Source organism: Kryptolebias marmoratus, linkage group LG7 (genome assembly GCF_001649575.2).
Source record: "Kryptolebias marmoratus isolate JLee-2015 linkage group LG7, ASM164957v2, whole genome shotgun sequence".
NCBI classification, from domain to species: domain Eukaryota; kingdom Metazoa; phylum Chordata; class Actinopteri; order Cyprinodontiformes; family Rivulidae; genus Kryptolebias; species Kryptolebias marmoratus.
In genome coordinates, this window is record NC_051436.1 from 1,452,199 (window position 1) to 1,479,558 (window position 27,360).

General features: G+C 36.6%; 6 protein-coding genes across 6 annotated transcripts in view; 5 read left to right on the plus strand and 1 right to left on the minus strand.

Moving 5' to 3' along the window:
* The window catches only part of LOC108246213 (ladderlectin), a 19,737-nt gene extending 18,272 nt beyond the window's left edge, over positions 1–1,465 (minus strand). Inside the window, exon 1 of the mRNA XM_017433631.3 lies at positions 1,449–1,465. The gene's annotated coding sequence lies outside the window, so the exon portion shown is untranslated. The remainder of the gene's footprint in view (positions 1–1,448) is intronic.
* A 4,994-nt stretch (positions 1,466–6,459) lies between these two features.
* Positions 6,460–9,590, plus strand: LOC112449730 (type-2 ice-structuring protein-like). Its single transcript, XM_017433603.3, has 6 exons — positions 6,460–6,607; positions 6,695–6,786; positions 7,889–7,989; positions 8,745–8,879; positions 8,975–9,083; positions 9,298–9,590. Exons 2-6 carry the CDS (start codon positions 6,726–6,728, stop codon positions 9,384–9,386), a joined length of 495 nt encoding a protein of 164 aa, XP_017289092.1. The 5' UTR covers positions 6,460–6,607; positions 6,695–6,725; the 3' UTR covers positions 9,387–9,590.
* Positions 9,591–12,101: 2,511 nt separating this feature from the next.
* On the plus strand, positions 12,102–13,861 carry LOC108246191 (ladderlectin-like). The gene is made up of 6 exons (XM_017433601.3): positions 12,102–12,255; positions 12,341–12,432; positions 12,600–12,700; positions 12,856–12,990; positions 13,089–13,200; positions 13,441–13,861. The coding sequence occupies exons 2-6, from the start codon at positions 12,372–12,374 to the stop codon at positions 13,575–13,577; spliced, it is 546 nt and encodes a 181-aa protein (XP_017289090.1). The 5' UTR covers positions 12,102–12,255; positions 12,341–12,371; the 3' UTR covers positions 13,578–13,861.
* Positions 13,862–16,608: 2,747 nt separating this feature from the next.
* On the plus strand, positions 16,609–18,370 carry LOC108246196 (ladderlectin-like). Its single transcript, XM_017433609.3, has 6 exons — positions 16,609–16,764; positions 16,850–16,941; positions 17,109–17,209; positions 17,365–17,499; positions 17,598–17,709; positions 17,950–18,370. Exons 2-6 carry the CDS (start codon positions 16,881–16,883, stop codon positions 18,060–18,062), a joined length of 522 nt encoding a protein of 173 aa, XP_017289098.1. The 5' UTR covers positions 16,609–16,764; positions 16,850–16,880; the 3' UTR covers positions 18,063–18,370.
* A 1,291-nt stretch (positions 18,371–19,661) lies between these two features.
* Positions 19,662–21,545, plus strand: LOC108246195 (ladderlectin). The gene is made up of 6 exons (XM_017433608.3): positions 19,662–19,767; positions 19,853–19,944; positions 20,325–20,425; positions 20,581–20,715; positions 20,813–20,924; positions 21,201–21,545. Exons 2-6 carry the CDS (start codon positions 19,884–19,886, stop codon positions 21,317–21,319), a joined length of 528 nt encoding a protein of 175 aa, XP_017289097.1. The 5' UTR covers positions 19,662–19,767; positions 19,853–19,883; the 3' UTR covers positions 21,320–21,545.
* Positions 21,546–25,031: 3,486 nt separating this feature from the next.
* On the plus strand, positions 25,032–26,714 carry LOC108246198 (ladderlectin-like). Its single transcript, XM_017433610.3, has 6 exons — positions 25,032–25,165; positions 25,251–25,342; positions 25,714–25,814; positions 25,971–26,105; positions 26,199–26,310; positions 26,479–26,714. Exons 2-6 carry the CDS (start codon positions 25,282–25,284, stop codon positions 26,547–26,549), a joined length of 480 nt encoding a protein of 159 aa, XP_017289099.1. The 5' UTR covers positions 25,032–25,165; positions 25,251–25,281; the 3' UTR covers positions 26,550–26,714.
* Positions 26,715–27,360: the final 646 nt, after the last annotated feature.

Genomic DNA, 27,360 nt, shown 5'->3' on the forward strand with positions numbered 1-27,360 from the left:
ATTAAAATGGTACATTACTGATGTATTAAAATTAAATACGATAGGCACACTTAAGGACATTGTATTAGCCTTTAGGTAATACAGTAGACAAGTACTTTTACTTTTAATACTTAAGTAGTTTTAAAAGCCAGTACTTTCTTACTTTTACTTAAGTCCAAATGTTAATGTGGTACTTTTACTTTTACTTGAGTACATTTGTGTCTGTGTATTTGTACTTTTACTTAAGTACATTGTTTGAGTACTTTCTCCACCACTGGTTACAACCTGTACCCGAGACTCACCTGGCTCCCTTCCTGCCATTTCACATCCTCCTGGTTACCTTCCCAGTACCACCTGTGTATATATTGTAAATAAAAACACTTACCTTTTATTCTGGCTCCATATCTGGTTTCTGACTCCACTCTTTAAGACAACCCTGGTGTATGTCAGTGTTATAATCAGATTTTCTACTCATCTCATTTAATACATGTCAAAGAATGGACACCGGTTTATTTTTAAGATTAACAATTAAAATGGTAACATCTGAGCACGTATAAACCACGTGGCAGAAACATTTAAATTGGTTGGTGGCGTAAAAGGGGGCGGGGCCAGCTGTGGCAGACCGCTGTAGGACACTGAGGAGGTCACTGTCGCAGCGTTTATCATGGAAAATGGAAGCAGAAAAAGGAGGGTTTGTAAACAAGAGGACCAGTTTGTGATGTCTGGTACCTGAGCCCCACATTTCAAAGGGAACGATGATGTCACACAGTCTGCAAGGTGTTTCCCTTCTGGACAGCAGGAGGAGGCCGGTGCCGGTTCTTCTGTTTCAGGTGGTTCTCTTCAAAGGTCACCAGAAGTTGGGTTGTAATTTTCACCAGGAGCTAAACGAACCACATCCATCAAACTTTCTTGTCCTTTGGGAAGCTGAAGAATGACTCAGCTGTTGGAGTTTTGGGTCGGTTTACATAATTAATTCAACATAATGAACCATTTCACCCCCAAATCTACCTGTATTTACTCTTTCCTGTCTTGTTTGTGTTCCTGTGTTTGGCTCTTGATACGTCACACTTCTGCGTGTTTATGGAAAATGCTGAATCGAACCTTGTAATTTTTTCAATCTTTAATATTAAATTTAAAGTAGTGTAATTAGTTTTTAAATGAGAGACTCATGTACAAAAAAGGTGTTAAAATTGTTACAAAAATACAAAATGGCAGCACGAAAACACAAGAAGGCCGGGACAAAGTTTGTCATAAAGTCTGTGGATTTATCATGTACTTTAAAAGTTATAAACTGACAAATAAGACTATTTCTTATTATCTACTGTATTTAAGATTTGATTTACGCGACTTTACTGCTGTCTGAGACGAAACATGACTGAAGCTGCCATCTTTGGATCCTGAGCTTTGTGTGTTTATAGATGACCTCCTCTGAGATAACCACTAAAGTTAATAAAGATACAGTAGCTTACCGTGTTGCTGCTCTATCTTCTAACTGTTAAGACAGAAAAGATTTGTCATGTTACAGTAATAACTCTTCTACAGGTGTCAGAAATGTTCTCTAAATCCGAAAATACCTGAAATTAAGTGCAGAGCTGTGGTAGATCTGGGCTTGAAGGCTTTATAATCATTTAGAACTGGTTCTTTTCACTTTAAATCTACTCCTCTTTCAGCCCTTAGAACTTTGTCTAAAACTATTACATTAAAAAGGTTTAATGAAACAGTTCATGAGATCTTTATAAAAAAAAACAAAAACAATCTCTTCTTCAGAAAATAAATTTGTCTCTTAAATGAAACAAACAGAAAAATTAAACTTGTGCCACAGCAAACCCACAGGGAAGAAGTTTATTCTAATATCATTATCTTCTTGTGTAACTGGTTGGTTCTCCTTTTCTTATCGTTTTTTACCAGCTTTGCACAGAACCGTTCTGCAGCGTAATTGTTTATCATCACTTCTGTAACTCTGATGAACAATTCCTTTTAAGGGAGAGGATTTCAAATTTCACAAACAACTACTTAGGCAATGAGCACATTTTCTTTTTTTAATAAAAGAACAATTATTGTCCACATTTATTAGAATTAAACAGAAATGAAAATGAAATAAAATGAATGAATTGGTGGTCTGAAGGTCAAAGGTCACCATTAAAAAGTGGAGATCTGCAGCCTCCAGGAAGCACCGAAAACAGACGTCACTCTGCAGTGGATAGAAGTGCATGGGTTAAGAAAGCTTCTGAAAATTGCTGAAATTACTTATTTTTTGCAGCAAAAATGTATTTTAAAGGGATATTTGAATGTGTTGAATGTTCTCTCTGTGGATGTGTGGTTTTCTGCAGGTATTCTAGTTTCCACTCAAAGTTCAAACATGCATGTTGGGTTAGTTGGTGACTAAAATGACCCTAGTTGTGTGTCCAGGTGGTTGTTTGTCTTAGTGTGGTCCTGTGATGGGCTGGTGACCTGTCCAGGGTGTGCCTCGCCTCTCACCCAACAACTGAGACAGACACCAGAACCCTGCGACCCAGAATGGGATCAGGTGGGTAAGGCTGATGGATGGAAGGACTTCAGCATTCTTTAGGTGTGGCTGAGTGGAGTTCTGGTTTTCTTGCTTGAATTTTTAGTTCAAAATTGATCTGATTAAAGCTAAAAAACAGTCCTATAACAACAATAAGTCCATTTGTCAGTTCTTTAAGTAGAAAAGGCCCTAAAAATAATTCTAACAGTTGAGTTCCAGTCTGATCTTGTTCAGTCATCACCACAGTTTGAAAAAGTAGAAAAGTCAAAGAAATATTTTGAACCAATAAGGTGCAGCAAACACAAAGAGAAGGCTATTTTTCTCTGTAAGTTATAGCACATTTTGTGCCTGATGTGCAAAAAATGTCTGGGTTTCCCTCCTGGATCTGTTGTCTCTGTGACCTGACCGCTGATAAGTGGCAAAAAATAGATAGATGGATGTTCAAAACTCAAGTAACAAGACCGCAAGCTTCTGCGACTCACACAAGGAAATTAAGAACCCCTGCAAGCTCTATGTGTCTTAAAGACTTTATTTTTTCGAACAATCGTTTTCAACCATGAACTTTGATGAACTCTTCATGTTAAAGACACATCTTCTCCTAAAAAGGAATAGTTCCTTACAGTTACAGAAGTGCTCAGTAACAATGACAGTGCAGAACTGTTTTGTGCAAAACTGGCAAAGAAAAAAACAGATTACACAAGATTCGACTTTAAAATAAACTTCCTTTTTGTGGGTTTGCTGTGACACAAGTTACTTTTGCTGCTACATGTATTAAAATTACAGACATGTTTGTTGTAGCTTCATGTTCTGCAGAGCGACAGAGCGAGGAGAATGTAGTTCACCATGTGGTCATGAGGAACGTCTCAGCTTGGTTTGACTTGGTAATGTTTTACTGGACCATCTGACCAGCAGGGCCTCAGTCCAGAGTGAGTGAGGACACCGGGTCTTTTGGTTTGTCTAAGGAAGGTTTGACTTGGCCTGGTTGTCACTTTGAGAAAACTAAAGCACCTTTTTAAGAGAATCATCTGCAGGATCCTGTCTGACCAATCATGGACCAACATTTTGTCCCAGTCAAACTCTGGCTACACTTCATCTACTTTTAGTGTCTTGCTACCTGTGATTAAATTTAGCTCTATTGTTGGCCTTTAATGCAAAATGAATGCTTGTCTCCCTCCGTGAAGAGTCTAAAGTTTGTGTGCAGAAACTGTGTGAGATGGGATGTCCCTGCTACAAGGCCCTTCTACTTCTTGACAGAAAAAAAAAGAAACAGATGGTGTGGGCTGTTTGTGAAAACCCTGAGAAACTTTGTGTCAAATATTCACAGGGTTGGAGCTGAAATCGTGCATGTTTCTGTGTTCGGATTAGTTTTTTAACAGTGTCTAATTGAGAAAACAGGCAGAGGTAACCTGACGGTGAAAACAAACCGCCTGGCTGGGGAAACCTAATGACTGGAACAGATCCTCACTGATTGGACCAGTTGCTCAGGTGAACGCCATACAAACTGGTTGGCTGTTTAAGGAGAAAAAATGAGAAATGTCAACCTGTGTGTTGGTGTTTTTCTGCTGGTTGTTGTGAGAAGGAGGTTAAAGCTTAAAGAAAAATGTTGGATTTAATGAGAGAATGATAGCACCTGAGTGTGCAAAATTAGCAAAAGAGCTGGAAAAAGCAGGAAAAAAAAAGAGGTAAATCTGACCCAATATGGTAACCTCTGGCTACCAAAGGCAAATAAAAAGAAAATAATTAAAATATATAAAAAGATAAACGAATATACAGAAACCTCTAAAAGAGTTGTTACCTCTGGAAGAAGAAGAGGAGACAGATGTGTGAATGAGGAAGTCAGTGGTAGTGACAGAGACAGAGGCAAAAGAGGAAGAGGACGTGGTTGTGGAGGCATAAGAACAGAGAACGATGACTGTAGACAGAGGAAGGACAGAGGTCAACTCAAACTAAGGACTGAAAACAGAAGAGTGAACAACTGTTAGATGTTAGAACTGTTGCAAATTGAACTTTTGATGACATTTAAGCAGAAACCAGAAATAACTTTAACAACAGGTGGATAAAGAAATGTGGACAACTAAAAGCTGAAATGCATGTCTTTCCTGAAAATAAATGAATCCTTCCTAAGAATCTCTACAGATGTGCTGCTGTTTTGAGCCATGGTTTAAGACAAGTCTCAATAGGAGGGATGGTAGCTATGATTCACAAAGTCTTCATGGGTTCAAACGCTACTAAAATAGGTTGTGTTTAACATGACAGACTTGTGTTAAACTTAATCCACAAAGCAATTTAGGTCCAAAAAGGCCTGGTTCTCTTTCTCTAAGTAGAAAACTCGTATCAACCCCAGTGAACCAACCGGTGGATAGAAAGTAACACCTTGAGCAGGTGTAGGCAACCCTGGTCCTGGAGAGCCACTATCCTTCATGTTTTACTTGTTTACTTGTTCTTCTGCTTATTCATATGATCTCATTTATCATTATTTGTTGTTCTGAATGTCTGACAGTTCCAGACTCCTACAAGTTTAGGAGAGAAAGATCTGTCAGACTGTCTCTGCTTACAAGGATTTATAATTTACTTTCTCTTCATTTAAGTGTTGTTAAGATAATTTTCATTTTTTTAGTGGGTTTTCCTTTAAGGCTTTAATTAAAAACAGGAGGGAAATGTGATTAAAACTATCTGTACTTTTTGTTCTGACTTGTTTCCTGCAGCAAGTAAAGCAAAATAACCGAATCCATCGACTCTGTCATTATTAAGTTTTTATTTTTATTTCTAAATTTCTTTAAGAACTTGGGGTAACACTTTATTTGAAGGGCTGTGCATAAGACTGACATGACACTGTTATAAACATAACTCTACATCTTGCTCCTTTTAGCTACTGTTCTTTGTTTTAACAACAAGTTTTAGATTCTTTTGCGAAATCATTCAGCACTTAGAATTTACTCTGCATTTTTTTCTCCTAACTGCTCAATTCAACAAAGGTATTGCACAATACAAACACATTTATACCCTGAATTAGGTTTACTGCTTCCTCATTTGCATCATATCTATCTGAGTAAGACTTCACAAATCATCAGCTGTGAGAATCTAAGATAATACTTTTGTGCCAGAATGTTTTGTACGCTTTTCATTTTTCTTTTGTCTAGTTGGAAACAAATCCTTTTCTAATACAAAGAGGAAACTGCAAGCAATGGAAAGACAAATGTTAAAGACCAATATCTACTAATCTAGATGTGATGAAGGTGTGGATTAGTGTTTTGAGGTCTTCAGGAGGGATTTCAGGTTTTGCTTTGCCAACTTGTTGTAACTTATTGAAAGGGATACAATTTCCAAAGACAATATATATATATATATTTTTTTTAAGGTCAAACAATTCTGCTTTCAACAGTCTTTGACATCATGTAGACAGCTAAACAGGCATCAGAAGGCCAGAAAAGGCAGCAAATATACATATAAATAAACAGAACAGAACTCAAAATGAATCCTTAATGTACGCCACAACAAATAGGGGTTTGAGTAAGAGGAGTTTTCTCCCATGGATACAGAATTAGACCTCTCTGACAAATCATATTTAAACCACAACAGAACTGTGCCTTTAATACCAACAACATGTTCAAGTCTTGATAAAAGAAGGATGTGAATGACCCAAACAAAGGCAGCAGTTAAATCTCAAAAAATTAAAACAACAACAAAAAAACTGACGAAACAGTTAAAAATATATATTATTAAAAGCTCTTCAGAGAGCCGTCTCTGTCCTGACAGGATTTAAAACTAGTTGCTCCAAAATGATTGAATAAATAAAATAAATGAGTGGTTTCTCAATGTGCTGATTGACAGAGGAAGTCCAGTCTTATTTCTCACCAGCCAGATGATAAAACAGATTACAGTCATTCCTGTAATTAGAGACCAAATTACAGGAATGTAGCAAAAAATAAGTTGATAATGTGACAATGAGTCGGCAGTTTAGCTGAAGACCATGTTCTCCTTCATGATGCTGGTGTTTGTGGTGCATGCTTGTACAAATTTGTATCCTCATTTTGTGATATAAAGGCAGTTGTTAGAGCTGATTTAAAACACGCAACCAAAGCTAAAGCTGCAGGCTGATGCTGAGGAGAAGCTCCAGATAGAGTGAGTTTGATACGAACTCTGATGGTATTCTTTGTCTTCTGTTTGTTGGTCTGAGTCGTACTTTAGGCTTCCTGTTTGTCTTCACAGAGGGTGACCATCATCTTCATCATCTCCAACCATGAAGATGCCAACGCTGCCGTTGCTTCTTTGTGCGTTGGTGCTTCTGAACGGGGTTGCTGGTCAGTATTTGTGTGTTTAGTTTTGCATGTTATGGAGCGAGCAGTAATTATGGGGATTTTCAAAAATTAAAGAATAGGCTTGATTGTGGACAAATGTAGGTTTTACTTAAAAACAAAATGTGTAAATTAAACACATTCACAGATGCTGAAAAAGTTGTTTGATTTTTCTCATCTTGCAGTAAGACTGAATTCTGGTGTAAAAATGTTAAAAAATGATTTAAAAAAACAACAACAGTTACTATAAATTAGGTGATAATCGTTTCAAGTAATCTACATGGTTTTATGGTGATTTATCACCTGAAAGTTAACATGAGATCAAAAGGAAGGAATTTCTCAACAGGTCACAGAAAATTGTCAAGAATGTTCAACTTAAAGTGTGATTTTACATTTTACCTTTTGACCCTGTTACAAGGTCTAAAAATATTTTCATTAACTTTTTTTCAAACCACACTTTTCCCTCCATGTGTATTTATACAGTGAAGCATAACTTTTTATGCATCTTTTCTCTTAGTGTGCCTCTTATTGTTATTCGATTTAAGGTTTATGTGTAAATAACCCCAGAGTGCACCGATCACGTTCTCCCCTCCCCCACCAGAAAAAGGGGGAATCACCATAGCTGGTTGCCAAGTTACTTCCCATAATTTATTTATTTATGATTCTGATTTTAAGTTCCATTTTCTTCACATACTTTGTGGAATTTGAATCATTTTTCCTTCTCATCAGAACAATTTGAAGGTGTGGATCTCTGAAATGAAACTAGCATTTCTGTTGTTGTTTTTTTAAATCATATTGCCCACCAGCTCCCCTGTGTGCCAAAGTTTTCATAAAAAGTCTGAGCTCAGCTAGTGCTTGGAGTTAGGTGACTCTCAGCTACTACCACACCCGACTTCAGCTCAGTATCTGTAAAACTGACTGAATCATGGCCATTTTTGTGTTTTTAAAGTGAGTTAACTGTTGCGGCCATCTTGAATCAGCCTGACTCCGAAGGTTAAGTTTTATTAAACTCCATCCACTTATTCATGAGATCCAGAGACAGACAATCAAACACATCAAAATTTGTTTTGAGTATAATTCATGTTTTTATCTTCTTTTTTTCATAAAGAGAGTCATGGCTGGAGAGTGCATTGTCCCAGTGGTTGGAATTTGCTTTACGGTCGCTGTTTCAAATACGTGTCAACACGTGTGACTTGGATTCAGGCTGAGGTAATACTGAACACAGATTATTGCTATTATCAGAATACATATAACTAGTCTTATGGCCCGTCAGAAAAAACAGTGAGGAGGAAGTTGGTTGTTTGTTTTTCCATTTCATGATTAAAGTGTAAATGTTATTAACAGAAAGTGTCAGTTTAAAAAAATAATGTCTTATTGTTGAAAAATGTTGTTTCAGATGTAATCCAGAGGAAATTCACCCAACTGTGCTTCAGAACTGTTTTGTTTCTTTGTTATTATTATTGTATCTGAGGGTTGTGGCTGCACTTTTAATGGGTTTAAATAAAAAACAACATGAACTGTTTTAGCTGACGCAGTTCAAAGTGCGGCATATTACTCCCGCTGCAGCAGAGCTCACAGATCTGTTTCAGTCCTTCACAATAAGAGCCTCATATACTGACTATTCACTTTAGAATTCTCTCAAAGTGTTTGCTGTATCCGTTTCACTGAAGAACAATATTCTAAGATATTGTCACAACTTTCAGATCTTTATGAAGAGTTTTTTGAGGTTATTCTGAGTGTAATCTATTTACACTTTAACCCTTCTGAAGCCCTCGTATCTGAAGACTTAGGGTCAATTTAACCCGAAGGCCACAGGAGGGTTAAACTCAAAATAAAAAATACTTCCTCCTCATTTTTTTTTTCTAAGAGCTCCCATAAGTTGTCAGACATGCTTACATAAAATGGTTGATTTTGAAATATAACTTATTTGTCAATCTCTCTGTTTTCTCTTCGTCTAACTGCAGAGAAGCTGTATGTTTATGGGAGGAAATCTGGCGTCTGTTCGCAGCTATGCTGAGTACAGAGCCATTCAAGGACTTATCCAGCGATACTCTCACTGGTCAGGGCTAACATGGATCGGAGGCTCTGACGCGGTTCAGGTTCGTCCTTTATGCAGCTGAAGTTTGATCAGTTTGTTGAGCAACAAAATTCTAATTAAAATTCTGAGACATTTGTTTTGTAAAACGTCTTTCAGGAGCGTTCGTGGCTCTGGAGTGATGGTACACGCATGACATACTCCAACTGGTGCCCCGGCAGGAACAACTACAGTCGCAGCTTTAACTGCTTGCGGATGAATTACACAAGTACAGTTTTTTTCTTTTTTTTTTTTTTAAGTAATTTATCTTTGGATATTATTTCATTTCCACTATTGTCTGAATAAATGACAGTTTGAAATTGACTAAATTAATTTAAAGAGGTAAACGTTGAGCTGCTTAATTGAAGCACTCTTATTAGTTTATTTTTACCTTTTTAAAGCTTCAGATTTTGTTACAAACTTCCTGTATTTTATATTTACAGGCAGGAAGTGCTGGGATGACCACACTTGTACCGATCGCCACCCATTTGTCTGCGTTCTGAAGAGAACGTGGTACCACTGCCGAGGCTGAACATCTTTTAGCATCTTCATTTCTTTTCTTTCTACGCTGCTTAAAAATGAAGTGGAAAAAATCCAAAACCAGGAGATAAGATTTCTCTTTATAAATTTATTGCATGCATTGTAAAAAGATTGGTTGTAGATCAACTTTTTTCCCTGCAAACTAAACTGTTCCTCATTTTCTTTTGCAAAAATAAACGCCAAGCATTGAAACAAGCCTGTCTGCATGAGTTTGTGTTTTATTGGTACATTCAACCGTATTTAGTGGCAAATTTACCCCTGAGTGAGGAAGAATAAGTCTGTTTTATCAGTAGCTACACCTTTGATATCTTCCAGTTTGTCATAAAAATGTAATAAATACTGACTTTATTTTAGACTTCAAATATGGGTTTACACACTTCAGGTCCATAAGTACCACACAAACATGAAATAAAATTTTAGCATTGGTGGCTTTAGGATTTACAAAAAATAAAATAAAATAATTTTTAAAAATCATGGCTACATGCAAAACATTAATTTGTTTAAAGAACATTTGTTTTCTCCTGTCTTCATAGTTTCAGGTAAAGATGCTGTCCTGTGTATAAGCCTTCTTTTCTGGGAAGAGTCCACAGATCTGTCAAGAGCTGCTTCAAGCAGTTCGTGACAAGATGCAGATGATGCAGATTTATCCAGACCCTCGTGTTGTTGTTGCTGACTTTGAATTAACTTCTATCCAGTCTGTGGCCTTGGCGCTTGAACCTGAAGAAACCACACAGAGCTGCTTCTACCGCCTAACCCAGAGTAGGTGGAGAAAGACTCAGTCACTGGGTGAGACTGATCTCTACCGCACCAGGGATGAGGTCACTATTGTGGGATGTTTGATGGGTCGGGCTTCTTTCCAGAAGACAAGGTGCAGGATGGCATGGCTTATCTGAGGCAGCACACGTTAGATGGAAGGGAGGGCTTCATCGACCGCTTTGATCCCATGTATGTCAGCAGAACCTTCAGCAAGGATAAGTGCAACCTGGAGCTCTGCCACCACTACGTTTCAGAAACATTCCACCACGGTTTGGTACACCCATCTGGAATGTGCACCAGGTCACTTTGGAGGGACAGGACAAATATTGTATGTGAGGGCTTGAATATGCCATTCTCCAAGCTCATCAGACATCAACACTCATCTTTCTGAACTACAGTGGATGGTTTCCATTGAGACTATGCACAAGTCAGTACACAGCTAATGCAACACAATAGAGGACAGACAATCGCAAAACTCAAGTGACACAGTCATGTGGAGCTTCAGAAGTGCCTCAAAAACTTGTGGCAGGCCTTGACAGCTGAGTGTAGCTGGAGGCCTTACTCCATTCAGTGGCGCTCTCCATACATCTGGAGTCTTTCAATTTGTCAATCTCAAGAAATATTTTTAATGTTATGAGATTTGCTTATATTTGTATTGTGTGATGGATGATAAAACATCCATCCATCCATCCATTTTCTTTACCCGCTTCTCCATTCCGGGTTGCGGGGAGCTGGTGCCTATCCCCAGCAGTCGGATGATAAAACATTTGTGATATAAATCTTCTGTGCTATTGAGGGGGAAAATGCAGTTTATCAAATGTGGAAGAGAACTCCAGTTTAATTGTTGGCAAGGATCATGTGTTAAGAGTGTTAAGTTGTTCTTGCCAAGAACTTCTCAGAGTAATGTGTTTGTGAGTGATGAGACAATTCCTGGAAAACAGAGTGTTTGTTCTGGATGAAGTATGTTCTGTTTGGGGCAAGCTGACCTAGCTGTCCTGAGCTGGTTTCCTGTAAGTGACGTAGGAGTTATGTAAACGTCTGACCAATCACGAACTGGTCAGAAGTATGCAATACACACCAATGTATTCTGTCTGTTTAAATAAGCCCGGTCTCAAAGATGTTTCGGGATCTTTTGTGAAATTTCTGATGATGATAAGATGTGACAATTAAAAGGTCCCCCATGTTCTGGCAAAAGAGAGAAATACAGAATGCTCATTTATTTCTGTGTAAGAACTGTCTTTAAATCCTACACTATTTAATATATTGTATGGCTACTAAAAAAATTTAAATGTGGGCTTTTGTCTTGTGATCTTATGTCAGAGAATTGTTTTTCCAATGAGGCCATGGTTCCTAACAGAAAAAAGGTGAAATCTTCCCTTTGGGCTAGGCATAAGGCTCTGTATCAGGACTTCAGGTACATACTGAATATTTTGCAGTACTTTCCAATAAATACAGGATTAAAATATTGGCAATTGCAAAAACCTATCCAGTATTTTTTATAAGTTGACTTCCTGGGCTTTTAGTAGTAAATTAGAGTTTTATGAAAAAATAAATAAATTAAAAGTCCACAGGTCTAGTATACAATGTTCTATTTTTGAAAAATCATACATGTTCTAAAAAGAGCTGCATAGTGTATTTCTTACTCACACACTTACAAAATATTCTTGTACCATTTCTTTTTGAGATATGCACCTTTATGGGGGAAAGGAGAAGTTCAGAGTCTTGCCCAAAGTCATCCTAAAAATATGAAATAAATGGAATAAATTAGTGTTTTCCCAGTGTTGATCGAGAGCTGCATTGACAGAGGACACTGAGTCTTATTTCTCACCAGATAACTGATAAAACACAATTATCTGTCATTATTTCTGATCAAATTACAAGAATGTCAGGAATATGTTTTGATGATCTCACTGAGTTGGCACTTTCTTTGGAGACAATGTTCTTTGTCATCCTGTCTGTTGTGTCTGCACGTAAGACTTCAGTTCCTCATTTTACCCAGATATAAAGATAATTGTTAGAATATAAAAGCTGAATTAAATCGTGACCTGAAGCAAAGCTGAAGCTGCAGGCTGACGCTGAGCTGAAGAAGAGACGCTCATTCTGCAGTAAGTTTGTTTCAAACTCCTGGTATTCTTTGTCTTCTGTTTGTTGGTCTGAGTCGTACTTTAGGCTTCCTGTTTGTCTTCACAGAGGGTGACCATCATCTTCATCATCTCCAACCATGAAGATGCCAACGCTGCCGTTGCTTCTTTGTGCGTTGGTGCTTCTGAACGGGGTTGCTGGTCAGTATTTGTAAATTTTATACTTTCTGAGTTATTTAACTTCATTGGCAAAAGAATCCCGTAATTGATGATTGTTGATGTTTGCTGGAAATTTGTGCAACTTTTATAACTGAATTGAACTTATTTTGGAGTATAATACATGTTTTTCTTTTTGTTTTTACATAAAGAGAGTCAGGGAAGGAGACGGCTTTGTCCCCGAGGTTGGTCTCCAGCCTACGGACGCTGTTTCAAATACGTTTCAAGACGTCTGACTTGGGCTCAAGCTGAGGTACTTTTAAACAGTGATTAATGCTTTAAGAATACAATATATTAAAAGACTAAACTAACAGAATGTTTCTAACCACTTTCATAAAATGGTAGATTTTTAAATACGTATAACTTATTGTGTTTTCAATCTATTTGCTCTCTTTTTGTCTTTTTTAGAGAAACTGTTTGTCTATGAGAGGAAATCTGGCTTCCATTCGCAGCCCTGGGGAGTACAAAGCTGTTCAAAGGATCATCTTACGGGTCGACCGTAAATTACCCAAAGCATGGATCGGAGGCTCAGACGCAGCTCAGGTTTATCACTCATCGTTGCAGAAAAATTAGTCAGATAATCAAAAATATTCAAAGCAAAACTTTGAAAGTTTTTTGTTTGTTTATTTCATGTCTTTTAGGAGAAGATGTGGCTCTGGTCTGATGGTAGACGCATGACATATACCAACTGGTGCCGCAGACAACCCGATAACGCTAGATGCAATGAGGATTGCCTGGAAATGAATTATTCGGGTATCATACTTTTTATTTCAACTAGTAATTTATTTCTAGGGGGCTGTTTTTTTCTGACTATTATTCTCTGAATATACAACATTCATGAAAACGAAAAAAAGAAAAAGGTAATCATTACTTTGGTAAATTAGATCAAAATCTATCCAAAAAAAATTACTTAATGCTAACTTTTCAGAATTTCAGATTTTCAGGTTTTGTTTTTTGTTTCTCTAACAAACTTTCATATTTTTATTTTTTCAGGCAAGAAGTGTTGGAATGACCTCAACTGTGCCCTGGCCAGAGCATCTGTCTGTGTTCTGAAGAAACGTACGTTCTGGCGGGGAGGTTTTAGGCTACGACGGGTCGGGCGTCGAATTTTGAAGAAACCAAAGTTCTGATGTCAAGGTTTTAGGCTGCTACGGTTCGGGCGCTTAGATTGAGCCTGGGACAGGATGAACCTTCCTCGTGATCTTTTTGCATCTTCATTTCTTTTCTGTATGCGCTGCTGACGAAATGAAGTTAGAAATTACATAACAAGGAGATTATTTTCTATTTAGACTTACCTCTTTTATAGAAAACTATTGAATGTGTTGTGAAAACTTTGCTTTTAGCTGATCTTCTTTACCTTCAAACTGAACAGTTTCTTTGTTTTTTGCCAAATAAACGCCAAGCATTAAAACAGGCTGGTCTGCGTGAGTTTGTTCTTGTTACGAGGTTATTTTCCAAACAAACATTTTTTTGTAAAGTCGAATGAAAACTCAACCAAAAAAAAACACTGGCAAGTCAAAAAACATTCAACTCCTGAAAGGATTTTTTTTTCTTTATCCAAAAATGGTAAATACATCTAACTTCCTTACAAGCTTACTGAAAAACCAACAGCCACTCCCTTTCTTCTCTGTAACCACCTTACCCACTCTCTGACTCCTCAGTGCTGGGCAGAACCTGTTAAATCTATAGATCCTCCACCAAGAACAACATTTTAAGACTCTTTGCCAGAAAACATCTTTACATTTGATTAAAATGTTTGTTAACAATGTAGTTCACTCTCTTTTTTTATCCAAAACCATTTAAATAAACCAAAACTAATAAAACACAACATCACATGACTGAAAACATCATATTTAACAGAATTGATGCTTTCCTGAACTGAACCCTCAAGTGTGCATCCTTGGTTGTTTTAAGGCAGTGAAAGAAAGACATTGGAGTGAACTTTACTGCCAAGAAACAAATAAACAAAAGTAGAGGATTGCAGTATGACGTGACTGTGTGTTTATGGTCGGCAGGGGCGTACCATAAATCTGTGGGTTCTGGAGAATCCCCTCGAGCATGCACTGGAGCGCGATTGTTTTCATTTGAGTTGTGTTGTCATCTGATAACTATGAGCTAAAGATGGAGAGGCAGAAAACTGAAGGGGGAAAGGGTAAAGATGTTGTAGGGATGAAAGAAAGCTTTTCAAAGTGGTTGAAAGACAGCAGGAAGTTCTGTCTGAGCATCAATAGGAGGCCTGGGAATGTTCAGGTTAGCTAAAGCTACTAGTTACTAATAAATAACAAGTTACAACTGTTTACTGATTAGTATTTGCAATATAACAGACCATGACAAGTAAAATAAAGGAACTTGTTTGTGTTATTTTGTTGTTCAGACAGTAATCAGTTGTTGAACTCGAGGGTGAATCATAAAGCAGATAAATTACAGATGTTTGGAGTTTAAATGTCTCCTCTGGGATATAACTCTACAGAGCTGCTGGGATGAATCTGATGTATCTGATCAGATGATGTGTCCAATCAGTAACTGATATCCAATAAGGATATCATTTAAAGTTAAAATGTCATGTTTTTATAAGTGTTTTGACTGCTGTATTTTTTAAACACAAAGTTCTTGTCATTCAGCTGAGAGGATGGAGAGAAAGAATCAGGACAGACAGGAAGGAGACAGGTTGGTCCAATATGAACTGGAAGTGTAGAAACAGCCACTTAATACAGAGTGATTATTTTTTAATCATATTTATATTGAAAAGTGCATTAGAAAGATGTGTAATTTTCTTTAAAGCTAATCAATAATACTTGTTTTATCATATGACTTAGAGAAGAAAAACACAGGTGAGTGAAAAGGTAAATAATGAAGAAAAATACGGGGTTACAGCAAAGACGCAGAGGGTTAGGGGTAGGGTTGAATATATATATATAGGATTTACACACGTAAAAAAACCCGGGGGGGGGGCATAATGTGTCTGCATACCCCTCAGAAAGTAGGTAGTCGCACCCCTGCACCCACGCCACCTCAACCTTGCATTATTTTATGCGCCCCAAGTCAGACAGCCATTTCTTTGTGAGTCTTCAAGACTAGAACACTATGATCTATCAAGTCAAGATCAGCGCTATTGGTGTAATTTGAATGGCGTACTGCAGTGAGTGATGATTAAAGTCTTGTGACACCTGTACCAGGCGTTTATAAGTTTCCACACACCGATTGTTGCAGACTGGCCAAGTCACACTCCAGGGCTGTTTTGTAATCCCGATGTGTGTGTGGACTTGTATTTGATACATTGTTGGGACAATTTTCCTAACATATACTAACTTGTGAAGACCAGCTGCTCCTTGTGGGGACCAGGCTTTCACGAGGAGAAATGATGTTTTTGGGTTAGGGGTTAGGTTCAGGACTAAGGTTTGGTTTAGGGTTAGCTATGTACTGGTAATGGTCAGGGTTAGGGTCAGGGTTAGGCTGTAGTAATGTATGGAAGTCAATGGAAAGTCCCCGCAAAGGTAGAGAGACAGACATGTGTGTGTGTGTATTCTAAACGTAAAGTGGTCTTTGTGCGTCTGTGCACATGCACTTTAAGGCAGAAACTATGGTGTGACAGAACTGTGCTGATGAAAATTTGATGGAGTGACAGAGTTGCTCCGTCACAGTGCTTCATCTGTTGTTTTCATTGCAACAAATAATGTTTTTATAAAAACAAATTATCTAGCAAAATTACAAAGATTTATTGGCTTTTTTTGTTTGTTTGTTTTGTTTTTTGCATTCCAGTGGTCTTCAATTAAAAATGTTGCAAAGTCCACCAACAAAATGTTTTTATACAAAAGGTCCCTTTATTTTGTTTTTTAGAAAATTAAATGAAGATGGCAAAGCTTCTTCATTCCAAAAGTATATATTTTTTTAAATGCAGCGTTTCTTTTATCATTAAGCATCAGTCTGGGGAAATAGAGAAGTCTCTTGCTCAATGTTGCCCTAAAAATATGAAATAAATGAAATAAATTAGTGTTGATCGAGAGCTGCATTGACAGAGGACACTGAGTCTTATTTCTCACCAGATAACTGATTAAACACAAAAATCTGTCATTATTTCTGATCAAATTACAGGAATGTCAAGAATATATTTTGATGACCTCACTGAGTTGGCACTTTCTTTGGAGACAATTTTCTTTGTCATCCTGTCTGTTGTGTCTGCATGTAAGACTTCAGTTCCTCATTTTACCCAGATATAAAGATAATTGTTAGAATATAAAAGCTGAATTAAATCGTGACCTGAAGCAAAGCTGAAGCTGCAGGCTGACGCTGAGCTGAAGAAGAGACGCTCATTCTGCAGTAAGTTTGTTTCAAACTCCTGGTATTCTTTGTCTTCTGTTTGTTGGTCTGAGTCGTACTTTAGGCTTCCTGTTTGTCTTCACAGAGGGTGACCATCATCTTCATCATCTCCAACCATGAAGATGCCAACGCTGCCGTTGCTTCTTTGTGCGTTGGTGCTTCTGAACGGGGTTGCTGGTCAGTATTTGTAGATTTTATACTTTCTGAGTTATTTAACTTCATTGGCAAAAGAATCCCGTAATTGATGATTGTTGATGTTTGCTGGAAATTTGTGCAACTTTTATAACTGAATTGAACTTATTTTGGAGTATAATACATGTTTTTCTTTTTGTTTTTACATAAAGAGAGTCAGGGAAGGAGACGGCTTTGTCCCCGAGGTTGGTCTCCAGCCTACGGACGCTGTTTCAAATACGTTTCAAGACGTCTGACTTGGGCTCAAGCTGAGGTACTTTTAAACAGTGATTAATGCTTTAAGAATACAATATATTAAAAGACTAAACTAACAGAATGTTTCTAACCACTTTCATAAAATGGTAGATTTTTAAATACGTATAACTTATTGTGTTTTCAATCTATTTGCTCTCTTTTTGTCTTTTTTAGAGAAACTGTTTGTCTATGAGAGGAAATCTGGCTTCCATTCGCAGCCCTGGGGAGTACAAAGCTGTTCAAAGGATCATCTTACGGGTCGACCGTAAATTACCCAAAGCATGGATCGGAGGCTCAGACGCAGCTCAGGTTTATCACTCATCGTTGCAGAAAAATTAGTCAGATAATCAAAAATATTCAAAGCAAAACTTTGAAAGTTTTTTGTTTGTTTATTTCATGTCTTTTAGGAGAAGATGTGGCTCTGGTCTGATGGTAGACGCATGACATATACCAACTGGTGCCGCAGACAACCCGATAACGCTAGATGCAATGAGGATTGCCTGGAAATGAATTATTCGGGTATCATACTTTTTATTTCAACTAGTAATTTATTTCTAGGGGGCTGTTTTTTTCTGACTATTATTCTCTGAATATACAACATTCATGAAAACGAAAAAAAGAAAAAGGTAATCATTACTTTGGTAAATTAGATCAAAATCTATCCAAAAAAAATTACTTAATGCTAACTTTTCAGAATTTCAGATTTTCAGGTTTTGTTTTTTGTTTCTCTAACAAACTTTCATATTTTTATTTTTTCAGGCAAGAAGTGTTGGAATGACCTCAACTGTGCCCTGGCCAGAGCATCTGTCTGTGTTCTGAAGAAACGTACGTTCTGGCGGGGAGGTTTTAGGCCACGACGGGTCGGGCATTGAGGTTTGAAGAAACCAAAGTTCTGATGTCAAGGTTTTAGGCTGCTACGGTTCGGGCGCTTAGATTGAGCCTGGGACAGGATGAACCTTCCTCGTGATCTTTTTGCATCTTCATTTCTTTTCTGTATGCGCTGCTGACGAAATGAAGTTAGAAATTACATAACAAGGAGATTATTTTCTATTTAGACTTACCTCTTTTATAGAAAACTATTGAATGTGTTGTGAAAACTTTGCTTTTAGCTGATCTTCTTTACCTTCAAACTGAACAGTTTCTTTGTTTTTTGCCAAATAAACGCCAAGCATTAAAACAGGCTGGTCTGCGTGAGTTTGTTCTTGTTACGAGGTTATTTTCCAAACAAACATTTTTTTGTAAAGTCGAATGAAAACTCAACCAAAAAAAAACACTGGCAAGTCAAAAAACATTCAACTCCTGAAAGGATTTTTTTTTCTTTATCCAAAAATGGTAAATACATCTAACTTCCTTACAAGCTTACTGAAAAACCAACAGCCACTCCCTTTCTTCTCTGTAACCACCTTACCCACTCTCTGACTCCTCAGTGCTGGGCAGAACCTGTTAAATCTATAGATCCTCCACCAAGAACAACATTTTAAGACTCTTTGCCAGAAAACATCTTTACATTTCTTTTATTGTTTTTAACAACTAGTTCACTCTCTTTCTTCCAAAACCACATAAATAAACAAAAAATAATAAAACACAATCAGTTAACACAACATCACATGACTGAAAACATCATATTTAACAGAATTGATGCTTTCCTGAACTGAACCCTCAAGTGTGCATCCTTGGTTGTTTTAAGGCAGTGAAAGAAAGACATTGGAGTGAACTTTACTGGCAAGTAACAAATTAACAAAAGGTAGAGGATTGAAGTATGACTGTGTATATGGTGGTGTGTGTGTGTGTCTGTTCTGAACATAAATGTCTCTTTGTGTCTTTGTGCACATGCACTTTAAGGCAGAAACTATGGTATGACAAAACTGTGCTGATGAAAGTTTGATGGAGTGACAGAGTTGCACCGTCACAGTGCTTCATCTGTTGTTTTTATTGCAACAAATAATGTTTCTATGGAAGCAAAGTTTCCAGCATAACTACAAAGATTTAATTGTTGTTGGGTTTTTTTACATTTCAGTGGTCTTCAATAGGAATTCAGAACAACTAAAAACTCTGAATATTAAAAAGCTTCTTTTGTTGTATTTTTTACACAACAAAATGATGATGAGAAAGCTTCTTTATTACACAATAATTTTTTAAAAGTGCACCGTTTGTTTTATCATTAAGCATCAGTATAAGAAAATAGAGAAGTGTCTTGCCTAATGTTGCCCTAAAAATATTAAATAAATGGAATAAATTAGTGTTTTCCCAGTGTTGATCGAGAGCTGCATTGACAGAGGACACTGAGTCTTATTTCTCACCAGATAACTGATTAAACACAAATATCTGTCATTATTTCTGATCAAATTACAGGAATGTCAAGAATATATTTTGATGACCTCACTGAGTTGGCACTTTCTTTGGAGACAATTTTCTTTGTCATCCTCTCTGTGTTGTCTGCACGTAACACTTCTGTTCCTCATTTTACCAAGATGTAAAGATAATTGTTAGAATATAAAAGCTGAATTAAATCGTGACCTGAAGCAAAGCTGAAGCTGCAGGCTGACGCTGAGCTGAAGAAGAGACGCTCATTCTGCAGTAAGTTTGTTTCAGACTCCTGGTATTCTTTGTCTTCTGTTTGTTGGTCTGAGTCGTACTTTAGGCTTCCTGTTTGTCTTCACAGAGGGTGACCATCATCTTCATCATCTCCAACCATGAAGATGCCAACGCTGCCGTTGCTTCTTTGTGCGTTGGTGCTTCTGAACGGGGTTGCTGGTCAGTATTTGTAACTTTTATACTTTCTGAGTGATTTAACTTTTTTAGCAAATAAATCCCGTATTGAAATACATTGAGATCTCTTCAATCATTCAGAAAGCTTGTTTTTTTATTTAAATCAGCGTACTTGCTCTGATTTTATTGTTGTATGCATCTTTTAGCTTTTAGCTCCTGTTTTGCTCCTCTTACCTTATAGCTATCATTTTGCTCCTTTTAGATAAACAAGCCTCAGTTAAAGCTTAGATGATGACAAAAACAAACTTCTTCTGGGGCCAATAATGAAGGAGTTGATGTTTGCTGGAAATTTGTGTAACTTTTATAACTGAATTGAACTTACTTTGCAGTATAATAGATGTTTCTCTCTTTGTTTTTACATAAAGAGAGTCAGGGGACGAGACGGTTTTGTCCCAGAGGTTGGTCTCGAGCCTGCGGACGCTGTTTCAAATACGTTTCGAGACATCTGACTTGGGCTCAAGCTGAGGTTATTATGAACAGTGAATAATGCTTTTAGACTACAGTATATTCAAAGACTAAATTACTAGAATGTTTATACCTACTTTTATGGAATGGTTGATTTTTAAATACTTATAACATATTGTGTTTTCAATCTACTTGCTCTGGTTTTGTCTTCTTTAGAGAAACTGTTTGTATATGGGAGGAAATTTGGCTTCTATTCGGAGCCATTCGGAGTACAGAGCTGTTCAAAGAATCATGTCGCATTGCATCCATAATTTACCCTCAGTGTGGATCGGAGGCTCCAATGCAGCTCAGGTTTATCATTCATCGTTGCAGAAAAATAGTCAGATAATCAAAAGTATTCAAATTAAAATTCTAAAAGTTTTTTGCATGTTTATTTCATGTCTTTCAGAACAATGTGTGGCTCTGGTCTGATGGTAGACGCATGACATATACCAACTGGTGCCGTGGAGAACCCAATAATCATGGACGCATCGAGCATTGCCTGGAAATGAATCATGGAGGTATTACATTTTCTTTTAAATGCAATCAATTGTTTCTAGGTGTTGTTTCACTGTCAGTAATTTTTTCTGAACATATAACAAGTTTGATATGAAAAATTTATATATATATATATATATATATATATATATATATATATATATATATATATATATAAATTACTTTAGTTAATTAAAACAAATGTTTATCTTCATAAATTACTTGATGCCAACTTTTGAAAGCTTCAGGATTCAGTTTTTGTTTTTTAAACAATCTTTCATACCTTTGTTTTTTTACAGGCGGCAAGTGTTGGAATGACCTCAATTGCCACCTGCGCAAACCATCTGTCTGTGTTCTGAAGGACCGACGGTTCTGGTGCCGAGGTTTGAGGAAACGGTGGTTCTGGTGCAGAGGTTGAGCCTGGGACAGGATCTTTTTGCATCTTCGATTCTTTTCTATCTGCGCTGCTTAAGAAATGAAGTTAGAAATTACATAACCAGGAGATTATTTTCTATTTAGACTTACCTCTTTTATAGAAAACTATTGAATGTGTTGTGAAAATTTTGCTTTTAGCTGATCTTCTTTACTTTCAAACTGAACAGTTTCTTTGTTTTTTGCCAAATAAACGCCAAGCATTAAAACAGGCTGGTCTGGGTGAGTTTGTTCTTGTTACGAGGTTCTTTTCCAAACAAACATTTTTTTTGTGAAATTGAATAAAAAATCCTTAACCAAAGAAAACACTGGCAAGTCAAAAAACATTCAATTCCTGAAAGGATATATATATATTTTTTTTTTTCCTTTATCCAAAAATAGTAAATACATCTAACTTCCTTACAAGCTTACTGAAAACCAACAGCCACTCCCTTTCTTCTCTGTAACCACCTTACCCACTCTCTGACTCCTCAGTGCTGTGCAGAACCTGTTAAATCTATAGATCCTCCACCAAGAACAACATTTCAAGACTCGTTGCCAGAAAACATCTTTACATTTCATTGAAGTATATTTCATTTAATTTTTAAACAATTTAGTTCACTCTTTCTTTCTTCCAAAACTATATAAATAAACTAATAGTAATAATAAAACACAAAATCACATAATCTGAAAAACATCATATTTAACAGAATGTATGCCTGAACTGAACCCCCAAGTATGTATCTTTGGTTGTTCTAAGCTGGTGAAAGAAAGACATTGTAGTGATCTTTACTGGAACAAAACTATTCAATAAAAGGTAGAGGATTGATGTATGATGTAACTGTGTGTTTATGGTGGTGTGTGTGTGTGTGTGTGTGTGTGTGTGTGTGTGTGTGCTTGCAATTGTTACCTCAGAGGACATTTTACAAGAATACATACCACGCTAAGGAGACATTTGGAATTGTGAGGGCAGACCAAAAGTCCTCACAATTTTCAAAGTAATAAAACTATTGGAGGTTGCTTAGATAGATGCTAAAAGGGTAAATTCAATTGAAATTGAACCTGTCCGCATAGTTTACAAAAATCAGAATTGTGTGGGTTTTTTTTTTTTTTGTATTGAAACAGTGCCCCTGCTGGTTGATCTAGGTACTACATGTCCTCATGAATAATTCACACAGAGGATTTTTGGAGGATTTTGATTGGCTAAAAGGAAAAGGTTCCCATAATTCATATTTTGATCAAGTCTGTGTATTAAACAAGTATGCCAGACCAGCTGACCAGATCCATAATAATTTAAGGTTCCTGCTTTCATTGGTCCTCCCAAAGCCAATGAGCTTGTGCATTGTTCTGACCTTTTGGAGATACTCAGGTGATTAGATCCTTGCTTTTTTCATCCTTGTAATTATTTCTTAACACTATATTCTGACTACTTTTTGTTGAGAAAGTAGACACTGTCCCTACAATGTTTCACCCTGTCAGATGATAACATTATGAGGACTGTAGAGATTGACTCTGAAAGCCAGTTGAGAGGCTTGTTCCCAGATCTAAACTTCACATAGTCCCTGTAATGCACATATACAGAATGTCAAGTTAGGTATTAGTAAGGACAGTGTATAGGTTCTCCTTGGTGTCACATTGATTTGCACTTAATGAGGAACTTTTATTTAGTATTTTGGCTCATAAATTGTCCTAATACCATTGCTAGTTTGTGCTGTCTGTAACAGTGTTGTGATCTGTCAACAGATTAGGTTTTTCCTCTAATTGTTCAACCGAAATATGCATCTCACATTTGTTTTGAACTGTTTCTTTCTACACTTTGTATCTGTTCAAAATAATCAAAGTCATTATTTAAGATATTAGCCTTTTATATTTTTGAATTTGATGTATCACAAATGTGAAGATGAAATTAAACAAAATTGGTTTCCCTTTCCTTTTTTGTAGCATTTCCTGAAAAAGAAGCTGAAAAGAAACCTCCTCCCAGAAAGCAGAACCATCTTTTGTCTCCAACAAAAATTGCAGATGTGTTGAGACATTTTTGCAAAAACAACAACACCGGGAAGCCGCCAACTTTTATCAACATAAAACAGTGTATATTTGCTGAATATCTTACAATAAAAAGTTGGTCACTTCCTAATATAAGAGAGTTTATTAGAAACCAGGTGATAACCAACAAATAGTCTGTATAAAAGGTCACTGAATTTTATTGATTAAAACACAATTGAGTAAAACTCACAAAATCTTGAAGTACCTTTAGAAATGGTTTGAAAACTTTTAGTTTAGTTTTTACAAGTTGCTTGAAAATACTAATTGGTTTTAACCTAAATTTTCAGCAACACGCTAACTGTTAGTTGTTCAAATATTTATGTTATATCTGAAGGTTTTTCTGTTTGTTTGTTTTATGATGAGACCTTTCAATTCTGTTAAGAAAAGTGAATAAATACTTTGAGACCTACCAATAAATAAATTGTGGAATTTTGTTAGGGGGCCCCTAGACTATAAAACATTTGATTAAGTGAGCTATTTAGATTTTACGGGAAATGGTACACCACAGACTCACTTCAAACACGAGTCAGCTTCCCTATTTTTATAAGTTAGGATTTTAGGTCCAGCTTTAAATTTGTGTGGTAACTCAGTCTTAAAGTTGGATAAATAATCTTAATTTGGACATTCTGAAGAAGAGTGTTGAATTTCAATGGCTCACTACTCAAAATCTGCAATGAAACAAGATATTCTAGTGCATCACTTTTGTTTCAAACTAAAGTGTAGTCATTTCATTTAGACCTAAAAAAAAGCTGAGAAGAAAGCTTCTTTTGAAAGAAGAGCATTATGTTTCTCACTGTAAATTAGAAACCCTGTCAGGCATTTTAATTTTTATTAACAATCTGTTCTTTAAGAATTACCCTATATATCTTAGTATATTGCATTGTACTGCTGCTCACATTCATATTTTTGGGTTTGATCATGTTCCATTTGTTGTATTTTACATTCAAAAAAAATTCTATTTTTGTATTTATTTCGACTAGATTGTCCCTATGACACTTGTGCTTGCTTCATGCACAAGACTCATTACAGTGGCACTCACTGGATATATTTTTATAAGTTATACAGACAGTGTCTTTATAGTATTCAGTCAGTTCATTATATTTAAGGTTGTTGTGTGTATTCAAAATAATAAGTGAGATCTGTGTTGTATGGCTAAAAAAAAGGTTTGGATATGGTTAACACTTCCATAGATCAAGCAGAAAGTGGTGTCCCTATAATTATCCAACCAAACTTGTTTGAAAGACATGTTCTAATAGTTCACACTAACCAGTAGGTGTGTGTGTGTGTGTGTGTGTGTGTGTGTGTGTGTGTGTGTGTGTGTGTGTGTGTGTGTGTGTGTTCTGAACGAACGTAAAGTGCTCTTTGTGTCTTTGTGCACATTTAAGGCAGAAACTATGGTGTGACAGAACTGTGCTAATTAAAGTTTGATGAAGTGACAGAGTTGCTCCGTCACAGTGCTTCATCTGTTGTTTTCATTGGAACAAATAATGTTTCTATGAAAACAAGTTTTTAGGAAAACTGAAAAAGAATTACTGTTTTTGTTAGGATCTGTCCTGGTCAGTTCTCTTTCTCTAGGTGGAGTCGTGTGGACGGGGAGTTTTCTCACCATATAACTGATTGTGAGTTGGCACTTTTTTTGCAATATTCTTCGTCTTAAAGTCTATTGTGTCTGCATGTAAGACTTCTGTTCCTCATTTTACCAAGATGTAAAGATAATTGTTAGAATATAAAAGCTGAATTAAATCTTGACCTGAAGCAAAGCTGAAGCTGCAGGCTGACGCTGAGCTGAAGAAGAGACGCTCATTCTGCAGTAAGTTTGTTTCAGACTCCTGGTATTCTTTGTCTTCTGTTTGTTGGTCTGAGTCGTACTTTAGGCTTCCTGTTTGTCTTCACAGAGGGTGACCATCATCTTCATCATCTCCAACCATGAAGATGCCAACGCTGCCGTTGCTTCTTTGTGCCTTGGTGCTTCTGAACGGGGTTGCTGGTCAGTATTTATAACTTTAAAACTTTTTCAGTGACTTAACTTTATTAACAAAAGAATCCTCTATTGAATTACATTGAGATCTCTTAATTTCTTTCAGAAACCTTGTTTTTTATTTAAATCAGCGTGTTTTTATTTTTGTGTGCTTCTTTTAGCTTGTAGCTCTTGTTTTGCTCCTCTTACCTTATAGCTATCATTTTGCTCCTTTTAGATAAACAAGCCTCTGTTAAAGATTAGATGATGACAAAAACAAACTTCTACTGGGACCAATAAGCAAGGAGCTGATGTTTGCTGGAAATTTGTGTAACTTTTATAACTGAATTGAACTTACTTTGGAGTATAATAGATGTTTTTCTCTTTGTTTTTACATAAAGAGAGTCAGGGAACGAGACAGGTTTGTCCCCAAGGTTGGTCTTTAGCCAACGGACGCTGTTTCAAATACGTTTCAGGACATCTGCCTTGGGCTCAAGCTGAGGTACTTTTAAACTGTGAATTTTGCTTTTAGAATACAGCATATTCAAACACTAAATTACTAGAAAGTTTATACCCAATTTTTTGAAATGGTTGATTTTTAAATGTGTGTAACTTATTGTCATTTTTAAATTACTTGCTCTCTTTTTGTCCTCTTTAGAGAAACTGTTTGTCTATGAGAGGAAATCTGGCTTCTGTTCACAGCCCTGTGGAGTACCAAGCTGTTCAAAAGATCATGTTCTGGGCCACCCATAGAGTAGAGAGAGCGTGGATCGGAGGCTCCAATGCAGCTCAGGTTTATCATTCATTGTTGCAGAAAAATAGTCAGATAATCAAAAAAATTCAAATTAAAATTCTAAAAGTTTTTTGCATGTTTCATGTCTTTCAGAACAATGTGTGGCTCTGGTCTGATGGTAGACCCATGACATATACCAACTGGTGCCGTGGAGAACCCAATAATCATGGACGCATCGAGCATTGCCTGGAAATGAATCATCCAGGTATATTACTTTCTGAATATATAGCAATTTTAAATTTGAAAAAAATGTAATCATTGTCTTGATTAATTTAAACAAGTTTTTGAAATAAATGACTTGATGCCAACTTTTCAAATTCTCAGGTTTTGGTTTTTGTTTCTCTAACAAACTTTTATATCTGTATTTTTACAGGCAACAACTGTTGGAATGACCTGAGTTGTGCCCTGCTCAGACCATCTGTCTGTGTTCTGAAGGAAGGTTGAGCCCGGTACAGGAAGAAACTTCCTCACAATCTTTTCTATCTGCGCTGCTTAAAAAACAATGCTGGAAGTGGTGTGAAAATGTAGCTTTTTTTCTCAACTGTTATTCCTATAATCCTAACAGTTGCTTTGTTTTGTTTCTTTGCCAATAAAAGCCAAGCATTGAAACCAGTCATCTTGTTTTCAGTGGTCAACACAGGAATGTAAAAGTGGCAATGAAAACTGTAGATTTAACCGCACTCGGGCTGACAAGTATTTATGTTACCATAACATCCAAATTCAAAACCACTGCTTAATTTGCAGTGAGTGCATTGTGGTGTTTAACTAAACACAGATTTTAAAAAGAACACACAGGGCTAATTTTTTCATTCAACATATAATTGCAACATTGTTTAAAAAAAAACTTGCAAGGACTTGAAATTCCAAGTTTCAGAATTGAGACTTGACTTGACAGGTGCCAGTCTTCCAAAACAATCCCCTCTGAGTGTATCTGCCAATGACTTATAAGTATAGACATGACACGCCGCTTTAAAGGCTCGGGCCGAGATGCGGCGAAAGCGGCGCCATCTTGCTACAGTACACTTAAAGGCGCAGGGCTATATAAACAATGCTGAGGACTAACGAAATAATTTTTTTTAGTGGGTAAGATGAGCCCATAAGTGCATGTACTTTATCATACAATGTCACAAATACTCAGTTGTTGTAATTAAAATAATAACAACCATGAATTTAACAGAAACGCAAAACCAGAGCTATTTATTTACAATCACAACAGTAGTCAAATCAGCAATGGTATAAGCAATACAGAAAAAAT

Coding starts and splice junctions, on each gene's coding strand:
- LOC112449730 (XM_017433603.3), top strand. CDS start 6,726: ATGAAGATGCCAACGCTGCCGTTGCTTCTTTGTGCGTTGGTGCTTCTG. Junction 6,787..7,888: donor GCTTCTGAACGGGGTTGCTG/GTCAGTATTTGT, acceptor TTTTTCATAAAG/AGAGTCATGGCTGGAGAGTG. Junction 7,990..8,744: donor TGACTTGGATTCAGGCTGAG/GTAATACTGAAC, acceptor GTCTAACTGCAG/AGAAGCTGTATGTTTATGGG.
- LOC108246191 (XM_017433601.3), top strand. CDS start 12,372: ATGAAGATGCCAACGCTGCCGTTGCTTCTTTGTGCGTTGGTGCTTCTG. Junction 12,991..13,088: donor GAGGCTCAGACGCAGCTCAG/GTTTATCACTCA, acceptor CATGTCTTTTAG/GAGAAGATGTGGCTCTGGTC. Junction 13,201..13,440: donor CCTGGAAATGAATTATTCGG/GTATCATACTTT, acceptor TTATTTTTTCAG/GCAAGAAGTGTTGGAATGAC.
- LOC108246196 (XM_017433609.3), top strand. CDS start 16,881: ATGAAGATGCCAACGCTGCCGTTGCTTCTTTGTGCGTTGGTGCTTCTG. Junction 17,210..17,364: donor TGACTTGGGCTCAAGCTGAG/GTACTTTTAAAC, acceptor TGTCTTTTTTAG/AGAAACTGTTTGTCTATGAG. Junction 17,710..17,949: donor CCTGGAAATGAATTATTCGG/GTATCATACTTT, acceptor TTATTTTTTCAG/GCAAGAAGTGTTGGAATGAC.
- LOC108246195 (XM_017433608.3), top strand. CDS start 19,884: ATGAAGATGCCAACGCTGCCGTTGCTTCTTTGTGCGTTGGTGCTTCTG. Junction 20,426..20,580: donor TGACTTGGGCTCAAGCTGAG/GTTATTATGAAC, acceptor TGTCTTCTTTAG/AGAAACTGTTTGTATATGGG. Junction 20,716..20,812: donor GAGGCTCCAATGCAGCTCAG/GTTTATCATTCA, acceptor CATGTCTTTCAG/AACAATGTGTGGCTCTGGTC.
- LOC108246198 (XM_017433610.3), top strand. CDS start 25,282: ATGAAGATGCCAACGCTGCCGTTGCTTCTTTGTGCCTTGGTGCTTCTG. Junction 26,106..26,198: donor GAGGCTCCAATGCAGCTCAG/GTTTATCATTCA, acceptor CATGTCTTTCAG/AACAATGTGTGGCTCTGGTC. Junction 26,311..26,478: donor CCTGGAAATGAATCATCCAG/GTATATTACTTT, acceptor GTATTTTTACAG/GCAACAACTGTTGGAATGAC.